Source organism: Hippopotamus amphibius, chromosome 16, assembly GCF_030028045.1.
Source record: "Hippopotamus amphibius kiboko isolate mHipAmp2 chromosome 16, mHipAmp2.hap2, whole genome shotgun sequence".
NCBI classification, from domain to species: Eukaryota; Metazoa; Chordata; class Mammalia; order Artiodactyla; family Hippopotamidae; genus Hippopotamus; species Hippopotamus amphibius.
The window spans coordinates 5,937,315-5,947,559 of record NC_080201.1 but is presented as its reverse complement, the minus strand read 5'-3'; the positions used below and the strand labels follow the sequence as shown (position 1 = coordinate 5,947,559).

Genomic DNA, 10,245 nt, shown 5'->3' with positions numbered 1-10,245 from the left:
ATGTTTCAGGCCCTGTGCCAGATGCTGGGAATACAGCCCATGGTCCTTTGGGTCAGAGTGGTCCATGGCTCAGTGTCCTGCTATATTAGATGTCACATCATACATTTAGTCCAGTGCTTAGTGCCGGGGAAATTATGCCAGAAGATATTTGTACAATGTCTATAAGAACTATGTAATTTACATGTTTCTCTTATTGCTTTGGCTACCAGGGAGCTCAGATCCAAATCAGAGGAAATATATTAGAGTTTGGGTTTAGTATTTCAGTTTTCTGAATTTTTCCTTCTGGCCCAGATTTTTTATTTTGGTTGCACAAATTCTATTGAAAAAATGTCCTTTATTATAAAACACCTTAAATTTTTTTTAAGAAGGAGGTTGCACAGAAATGACAAGGTAAGGTCTTTGCTGCACATTCTTCAACTCCTGCTGGGAACGTTAGACCTAAGTATCCCTCTTACCCTCATTCCCATAGCACCCCACTTATAAAACCCCTTGAGCAGTAGCTTCTACTGTTTCCAATCCCTGGAGATAGCTAGAAGCTTCTAAAAGAACACATGCAGATAGAGAAAAAAAAAGTTTCCTCAAATCATGGCCTCAACTTTGGTACCAGATGCACATTTGTGGAGTAGGCGGCCAATCAGACTCTCACCTGAGCAGTTAATAAAATCTATTGCCCCTTGATGGATTTTTTTCTGCAAGCTAGAATTGATCTGTCGTCTTTGTGATTTGTGTGATGGCAGGGAAACACCAAACATCATCATGACTTGGACCACACTGGAAAAAAAATAAGAAAGAAAAAGAAAAAAAAAAAATCCACCGCCAAGTCTTTCCAGGCTTAGAAAGGGCTGGAATTGCTGGGGTCATTTTATTTGATTTATTGGAAATAAAGTGAATCTTATTAACATTTTAATAAAGAGAATCTTTTGCACTGGGCTGGAAGTGGCCGCCAGTCCCTGGTGCAATTACATTCTTTGGAAAAGTGGCATCAGCTGCCGTTGCCCAGCGTGATTTGTGGGGCTGGACCCCAACAGTCCAAAAAAGCGAACTGGCTGCCTCCTCCAAGGGGCTCTCTCTGCGCGAGGTGCTCGCCCCGTATCTGCCATGCAAAGCGAGGGAGCTTTATGAAGGAATCCGTCTTGTAAAGCCATTGGTCCTGGTCATCAGCCTCTACCCAATGCTTTCGTGATGCTGCCGCTGATCTATTTGGGAAGTTGGCTGGCTGGCGAGGCAGAGCCTCTCCTCAAAGCCTGGCTCCCACGGAAAATATGCTCAGTGTAGCCGCGTGCATGAATGAAAACGCCGCCGGGCGCTTCTAGTCGGGCAAAATGCAGCAGACAACTCCGCTGGTCCTGTGCGTTCTCCTGTCCCAGGTAGGGAAGAGGGGCTGCTGGGCGCGCCCTGCGCCCCGTTTCTGCATTCCGATTGCCTGGCGCGGGCTGGGCGAGGGGGCTTTCGAGGGGTCGGGGGACACCGGGCGCGGCGGCAAAGACAGCTCAGGCTCAGAAGGGAGGTCATTCCCGGCCCCTGAGATCCTGGGGGGTGGGGGGTGGGGGCTGGTTTCCCACTCATGCGTGTGTGTGTGTGTGTGTGTGTGTGTGTGTGTGTGTGTGTGTGTGTGTACACATTCAGGAGAGGTGGAGAAAGGGCTGAGTCCTTTTTTTCCCAAGCAGGGGCGACATTCTCGCCTACACCAAGTGGGGTAACTTTGATTCGCCTCCTCCGGAGGCTCATGCCTTGGAAAAAGACTCAGTTGGAAGCGACTCCAAGGAGTCGTGGTTTCCCCCAACCCAGCACCGATCTGGGAAGCGCAGCTCGGGTCCGGATTGCCGGCTGCCGGGCTGGAGAGGCCGGCCTGGCATCGCCGACTTGCCGGGGCGCCCGGGCCCCCTCGCCCAGCCCGGCGGCGCGCTGGAAGGCGCCTGGGGCCAGCTAAACGCCGCAGCCCGGCTGCCGCTGTCGCTCAAAGGCTCCGGCCGCACCCGCATCGGGGTCCATTCCCTCCCTGACCTCGGGCCCGGAAGGGCCTGAGCGCGTCCCCTTGCCCGGGCGCAGGCCCCAGCCCCTCCGCGCCCCCTTTGTCTAGCCCATTGGAGCTCCGGCCCTGAGCCCCGAGTGCCGCTTCTGCTGTGTTCCCGGGCGGGCGCGGAGAGCGGAGAAAAGTTCAAACCTTGCCCACCAGGCTGCAGCTGCCTGTTAACCCTCCGAGCGCTGAGGCGCGAGGGAAGAAGGGCTGGCGACCTGGGAGAGGGAATGATGGAGACGTGGTCCTTTGGCACCCATTTCTGCATCTCGGAGATCTCAGGAAGTTTGTGTGCAGGAGAGGAGTACTCAGAGGCCAGACTGGAGGTGCTGGCTGGCGTCAGGCTCAGCCCTGCTCAGGGGCCTGTTTTCTGAGAGTACTGTGACCCAGTCCCCCCTGGCTTTCCTGGCAGCCTGTGGGACTTGGGATGAGCTGGCAGCCTACAAGTGGGTGGGTGAGATCAAGGCAGGGCCGCGCAGAGAGGTGGGAAGGAGACAGGGAGTGCCTTGGGGTACTGGGAATGGGTGTTGAGTTCCTGGCCAGGACTCCTGGATGCCAGGGGAGGAGGCACATGTGTGAGTGGGGTGAGAGGGAGGCTGAGGCAGCTAGAGTCCCAGGCAGGAGCTGGCTGGGATGAAGAGATGCAGTGCAGCCTTCTAAGGGGAGACCACTGATGCATCAGTGCTTGGATTAGACTCTGGAAATGGGTCAGTGTCCCAGGAAGCAGTAACCATGGTAATGACTTAAAGTAGGGGATGAGGGTGGCTGTTAGTGTCTGGGGGCAGAGTAAGGTGCCTGGCTGCTGAACCTCCTCCCAGCTCATGCCTTCCTTCTTCCCTGGGTACACAGCCCCCATTCATCACTGCCCAGTCATACTTTTCTTCTACTAGGGCTTTGGACTGATTCTCTTGGAGTCCCTGTAGCTTTAAGTCCTGCCACAAATCCTATGCCTGTCTATGAGCCAGTTTTCTAGACTTTCTGAACTCAAACTATCCCTGAGGTGGTGTGTGTATTTGTGTGTCTATGTATATATCCCTATTTAGCAGGGTGGTTCAGAGCATGCCTCAGATTCAGACAGATCCTCTCTGCCATATGCTGGTGGTACCACCTGGGCAACTTACTTAACCTCTCTGAGCTTCCAGATTCTCCATTGCAAAGTAATTTTATCAGCTTCCTAGGATTGCTAGGCAGATTGGATTGCATTCAACAGGATGTCCTAGGTAATGCATTTAGCACAGGCCTCACACTCTGGGAGCTTTCAGTGTCTGGGAGCACTTACCACCGTCTTACCCAGGACCTTACAGTCCCTTTCTCTGTGGGCATGTTTTGACTTCAGTTTGGATTCCAGCATTTGCCCAAAGTTTTGTCTTCCTTCGAGCAATTCAGACCACATGACAGCACCCAGCAATTCTGATGCACTAGGGGTTTACATGATGCCTTTGCAAAGCAACTGGTGTATCTCCTCTCCCTGGGCCTGATTGACACAGGTGGCTTCTGAAGGCTCTTATCTCTCTCAGTTTCTTTGGGATGGGGAAGCAGAGGTTTTACCGTGAATTCAATTGCCTGCCCTGAGAGGCTTATTTCTCTCTTAGATTGTTATTCATAATCAGAGCAAATGTCCACATTAGGACAATAATTGATATCCTGGTAGCAATAGCACCTTGCAGGGAAATCATTCTGGTGCAAAGCAGTTAACTGGAAAGAGGTTCAAGTGCAGAGCTCTGTGTGCTGTAGAGAAAGGTGGCGGTAAGTCTTGGAGGCTTTGAGTCGACAAGCAAAAGCAAAACTTTCCTGAGGCAGAGAGAAAACAGAAAAAAAGGGAAAAACAATGTAATAAAGCAAATTCGTCACTCAGCCTTAGTGGTGTTCAGGCAAGTATGTGTGTGTTTTTCCACCGCAGTTGTAGTACGCTGGGTTTGGCTTTGGAAGCCATCCATTTCTGTAAGTTTATTGGCTAGGTTGCTGTTTTAGGCATTTTGGAAGGGGAAGAGGAATTCTAAGCAACAATGGCTGGAAGCTGGCAAAGCTGAGGAACAGTCACCTCTCTTCTCCCCTGAGGCATTTTGGGAAAGGCCATCCCGGAAGTGGTCTCTGGAATTTGGCTATGATAAGTAATGAATGTGAAACAAATCAAGAGGGGCGTGAGCTAGAAATTCCACTGTAAATATGATTCCCCCACCCCCCACCCCAATTTGGGCATCATGTCTAGCCAAAAGTTCTAACAATGAATGAGTAATCCCCCAAGAATTAGGATTTTAGGGAGTGGTTCAGGTCTGGAGAGCAGTCACTTGGGAGTGACTAAAAATGTTCCGCAGAATTCTATGTTGATTTAAAATGGAGAGGTTTTTCTTGGAGTCAGAATCTTGATTTTCAGGATTTTAAATGAGAGTCAATGCCTTCTAGTGCCCCTGCAACTTCATTTATTGTATTTTAAGGGCAGTGTTTATTTGCAGAACCCTTTTGATGGGGAGGAAAGACTGTGAGAGTTGCAGAGGGCATCTCTTGCTCTGAGATGGGTTCAACATGTGACAGCCAATAAGATTTCAAAAGCACTGGGGAAACAGAGATGTAAGTGGTGAAAGGAATTGCAAAGTGGTAGCGTTCATGTGTCTGAACAATTTTTTTTATCAAGTCCCCAAAGAGATTTAATAAACTGTAAGGCTGAATATACGATCTGGAATTTATGTAATGCCACAGTCTATATTAAAAGCCCCAACAGTCATCTTAGCTAATATCTCCTGCTCTGCCTCTCTCCCTTCTCTCCTTTTCTATCTTTAGCCCTTGGATTTTCCATTAAATAAAATCTATTTTTTCCCCAGAAATATCCTCTATGTGTTACAGTGAAATTGCCCAACAAACCAATGTGCCCAATAACTGCATTACCTAAAAGTACCAGCATTTGGATGTGTGTGTTGAGTCTCAGCCTGAAGTTTACTGTTGTGGTAAAAGTACAGCTGGATTCTTGAAAATGTCCTTCCAAAAAAGATAGTTGCTTGGGGAGTCCAGTTAATTTCTATTTAATGGAAGCTAAGGAAAAGGATAAACTATGGATTCAATTTACATCTGAATGACAATTGCCAACAGTGTTTCATATTTCTCTGTGTGTGTTCATCCCTGTGTGTTTTGATCTTGTTTTAATACCTGTTGAAAAATTTCTCCAGAAGAGGGCTCCATCCACAGTATTACAAAATTCTAAATCTACAGCTCATATTTTAAAGAACTTCAGTGTAGAAGCTCCATCATAACCAAACTATTCTCCTTATTTTCAATTATTTTCTACAAGCTCCCCCAATGAGAAGACCTGTCATTTTGCATTGAGTATCTTTCCTCCTTTTTTTCCCCTATTGTAGTTGCTTCTGTTCTATTTTATTCTTCAACTGTGTATCCCCTCTGAGTATTAGAACAGGGAACCTTTCAAAGGTAGACAGTGCAATATGAAATGTAAGGAAGTTCTGAAATTTCCTGGCATTTGACTTCGGTTGGACCTGGTTTTACTCTTTAGGCAGCCAAATGGCAGGCACAGTTCTGCCTGTGGAAGGAGATAATCTTCCCCATTAGGTCACTACCCAGAAAAGTGAATCATTAGCCAGATCCACTCATCCTGCAACACCAGTTGAAAAGGAGAGGGAAATATCAGCCTGTTGTCCAATGACAGTAATCAGTTGGGCAGAATCAACCAAGTGACCACTGATTTTAGTGTTGTCACCACTTAGCTGTGGGCAAGGTACCCACACATCTGGGAGAATCTGACCTTCCCAAAGGATGCTGCCAATATAATTCCCAGAAGTCTATCTCCTGTGCAGCCACCTGGGGACCCCAGGCCTGGCCTCCCTCCCCCATCTGAACAGACTGTACAAATGATGACTGGCTGGACTGTAGGACCCCTTGCACCTTCACTGGATATGAAGTAGTGGCCTTATTCTAGGGTTAGGATGGAAAGTGATTTCTTTCTCTACTGAGAGAAACAGCTAAGGGCAGGCTAAGGGAGGAGTAGAAATGACATTTCAAACTTGAAATGCAGGCTGAGCCAAGGCTCATGGAGATGAATGGGTCACCCTTTGGCTTAGTGGGTTGAACCTTGAGATATCTGCTTAGTGGTGCTGAAGCCCATTCATCCCAATTCTGCAACTCCAATTTCCAAGGAGAAGTTGCAAAGTAGAAGCCACAGGCCAAATGTAGCTCATGGATGGATCTTGTTTGGCCGAAATGTTTTGAAAAGTAGGATGTTGTACATTAAAAAACAGACAAAAAACCCCCAGGTTTTTTGCATTTCTTAAAATGTCAGAAGGTCAGGCAGCCCTAGAGCCACATTCCCAAAGGCCACACTTCCCTGGAGCTGAGTCACCACTCCCCACTTTAGGACATGCCTCTGTAGTTTGCCGCAATCCCCACCACTCCCTACTATCCACCCAGCCCATTGTACTCATTTATTTTACCCACTTGCCCTTGTAGGCATTTACATTGGGAACTTCTGGTTTTGCAAATTTTAAGACTTGATCAAATTGATACAGTCAATTTTTCAGTGATAGGCTATTTGAAAAGGAAGGGATTAGTCCCCCCTTTTTAAAAAAATTATTCATGTATTTTTATTGTATTTATTTCAGTGGTGTCAGGTCTTAGTTGTGGCTTGTAGGATCTTCATTGTGGCATGTGGGCTTCTTAGTTGCAGCATGTGAATTCTTAGTTGTGGCATGCGTGAGGGATCTAGTTCCCCCACCAGGTTCAAACCTGGGGCCCCTGCATTGGGACCACCAGGGAGGGACTAGCCCCATTTGGATTGCTCTGATTGAACTACATGGGTGTGAACTTTGAAAGAACATGACCAAGGGGACTGTACCTCCTCCCTGAGAATGTTATTCCGTCAATGCCATTAGGTGACTAGGGCTACCCAGAGCAACATAGCACCCAAGTCACTGTTTCATGTGGAATAGTTACACCCAGAGAAGTGACACACTGCAGTTTTGAGTCAGTCTGAGTGCTGGTACCAGAGTGTTGGTACACCTTAAACATGGTTGTGCGTCAGCAGCCAAGGGGCTCTGGGGCCACTGGATACTGTGTACGCCCTCGTGCACTGTACGACGTTTTACACCAAGGGCATCCCTGGGCGTTGCCATACCAACAGTGTTGCCCACCCACAATATGCGTATCATCAGAACATCACAGCCCCTTACTGTCCTTAGTCCTGCGGGGACTCTGGGAGCACTGAGCTGACACTCAGAGCATTTATAACTTCAGGGTAATGTTAGCTCTGTAACTTTGTTGTCTAGAGTGCTTTTATACACAGGACAGTGTCACCTCTAGTGCCAGCTGCAGTTTGTGTGGTGTTCTTAAAACTGTTATTAGCAGTTAACACCCACCACAGTCTACACGCATTGCTAATGCTACAATTAATGTTCTCTGGCTCTGTAAAGACTAATCTGTCCACTCATCCCATACCAGCAGGTAAGCCTCAGATAACTATTGTTTTCAGTAGCTACAGACCCCAAAGATCAGGGTAAATATAACCACATACACATACAAAAAAAAAAAAAAAAAAGTGTTTTTCTTCTGTCAGTTGCCAGCAGAAGTCAAATTCCTGAAAATTAGCCTTAGCAATAGGCACGTTTTAACATGTCATGTCTCATTTCAAAGGCCCCAGTGAGTGTCACCCAATCTGCTACAGAGGCACAAAGCCCCTGTGTCTCCCAGCTGAGCGCAGGCTGGGCTGGGGTGGAGGGCAGCAGCTGCTCAACTGAGAGCCGTGCCACATGCCTGGGCAGGGCCAGGAAGTGAGCTCAGCCTCTGGAGGAGCCTGGGGACCCTGCACGGAATGTGGTGGTCTCCATTCCTGCCTTATGCAGTCTCCAGGCCAAAGTCTCTTTCCTCCGGGATAGCAGGGAACTGCTTTCCCATGTGCTGCAGGAGATGGCGCCTGCAAACGCCTGAAGCTTGAGCTACTGTGATAATCTCCCTGCCAGTCGATGTAGGATCTGCTGAGAGTTGCTGGACCCTGCCAGCAGAACCAATGGCTGACTCAGGCCATACAAGCCCCGCCTTCAACTGCTGTAAGCTGCTGGGCACCTGGGATCATGTAACTCAGGGGTTGAAAACTATGGTCTGTGGGCCAATTCTTGTCTGCAGCCTGTTTTTATAAATAGTTTTATTGGAACATAGCCATGCCCATTCATTTATATAATTGTCTATGGCTGGGCTTGTGCTATAACAACAGAGTTGACACCATATGGCCCACAAAGACTAAAATATTTACTATTTGGCCCTTTACGGGAAAGGTTTGCTGACTCCTGCTCCGGCTCAAAATTACAGCCAGAGAGACTGCAGGGAGCCTTGTCAACGGGCAGAGAAACATTAGGGGTTTGTATTATGAATTGTCCCTCCTATGCTGCAAGCACTCAAGCAACTTGACTTCAGGGAGATTCACCTGGGACCAAATGGATTCAATAAATACCTATGATATCCACGCAGGACCTACTATGTGCTCAAGGTACAGCTGCTAGTAAGGCTGACTCAGTCTGTGCTCTCCTGGGGCTCAGACCCCAAGAGATCCCCTGGCAGGGGAGACCAATATCAATTAATAAATAATTCAAAACAGAGACAACTGATAGATGGAAGAAAGCACAGTTGTGTGAGATCATGTCATTCTGTATGTTTTGCTTGTCTGTGCCTTGTCTTTCTCCTCTACTAAAATACAGGCTCCATTACAGCACATGCTGTTGTCTGTTTGAATCACTTTTGTATTCCCAGGGGCTAGAACAGAGCCTGGCATATAGTAAGCCCTGAGTACACATGAATGAGTGAATGAATGAATATAAGAAAGGCATCAGATCCAGATGAAGGGTCTGGGAGGCTTCCCTAATAGTCTGATGCTTGGGCCACAGTCTGGAGGAGCAGTGAGGCTTATGGACAAAGGAACACTAGGATGTAGGTGGTTGGGGGAGTATTCCAGCAGGAGGCCCAGCCTGGGGGAAGTCTGTGCAGGATCAAACACCACACAACCCAGACAGTGGTGTGAGGAGCAGCTAGTGGGGCCAGAGCCCCTGGGGCCTTGTCAGCCATCTCAAGGATTCTGGTGTTTGTCCTGGAGTAATGGGCAGTCACTGAAAGTAACACAGGGAGGGTGTAGTGTGACAATGCCAGATTTCTATTTTGAAAAGGTAATGTGGCTGTGATGTAGATAGTGGATGGAGCTGGATATTAATGGAGGGGAGAAGCCAGTCTAGGCCTGAGATCATGGGAAGAGTCCAGGGTTTCTGGTTGCTCTAGACTAGGGAGTGACAGTGCAGATGAGAGAAGTAGACACACCCTACTCAGAGCATCCAAGAGACATTTAGGGGAGAATTTGGTGGAGCTTGGTACCTGGGTTTGAGATGGCAGAACAAGGGCTAGGGAGAAGTTAAAGCTTGAGTTCTGACTCCTCCAATTGGCAGAAAGCTGGAGCCACTTGCCCAAACAAGGAACCCAGTGTTTGACATCATAAAGAAGGTCTGAGGGCCATTTCCATGGGGGTGTTATCCAGGCTGCAGCAGTGGTCCTCAGGAGAGGCATCCAGGGTCCCAGTTATGCTAATGCCTGCAGACCAGTCCATGCTTGCATCTGGGATGGGCTCCGTGGGGCCTGGCAGTGCCCTTGACTAGAGTGACTGATGTGTATCCTCTATAATTAACCAATCTCTGAGGCTTTTCATGCAAAAGATATTTGAGAGAAACATTGCCAAGCCCTTTAATCGTTTCTTGAACATTCAATCAGCAGTACTAGAAATATTTCTTACATGAAGCAAATAATGATCTACTACTTTCAGCAATCACTTGTGAATGCTAACAAACCTTCGTTTCAGCATCCTGGATACAGCCTTGGTGATGCTTATGTTTCTAGGTGTGGTAGCAGAAGATAAATTTTTAACAACTGCTTTCTCTCTTAAAAAAAAAAAGTGGGACTTCCTAGGTGGTGCAGTGGGTAAGAATCCGCCTGCCACTGCAGGGAACACAGGTTCAATCCCTGCCCTAGGAAGATACCACATGCCACGGAGCAACTAAGCCCATGCGCCACAACTATTGAGCCTACGCTCTAGAGCCCGTGAGCCACAACTACTGAGCCCATGTGCCTCAACTACTGAAGCCCACGCGCCTAGAGCCCGTGCTCTGCAACAAGAGAGGCCACTGCAATGAGAAGCCCGTGCACCACAATAAAGAGTAGCCCCCGCTTGCTGCAACTAGAGAAAGCCCGTGTGCAGC

General features: G+C 48.1%; 1 protein-coding gene across 2 annotated transcripts in view; it reads left to right on the top strand.

The window, feature by feature from the left end:
• The first annotated feature begins 1,194 nt into the window (after positions 1 to 1,194).
• CDH13 (cadherin 13) overlaps positions 1,195 to 10,245 on the top strand; it is a 1,023,084-nt gene continuing 1,014,033 nt past the window's right edge. Inside the window, exon 1 of one of the 2 annotated variants that reach the window (XM_057711307.1) lies at positions 1,195 to 1,367. In XM_057711307.1, the coding sequence (XP_057567290.1) occupies positions 1,323 to 1,367 (45 nt within the window). In that variant the 5' untranslated portion in view covers positions 1,195 to 1,322. The remainder of the gene's footprint in view (positions 1,368 to 10,245) is intronic. The other variant, XM_057711305.1, reaches the window with a different exon arrangement.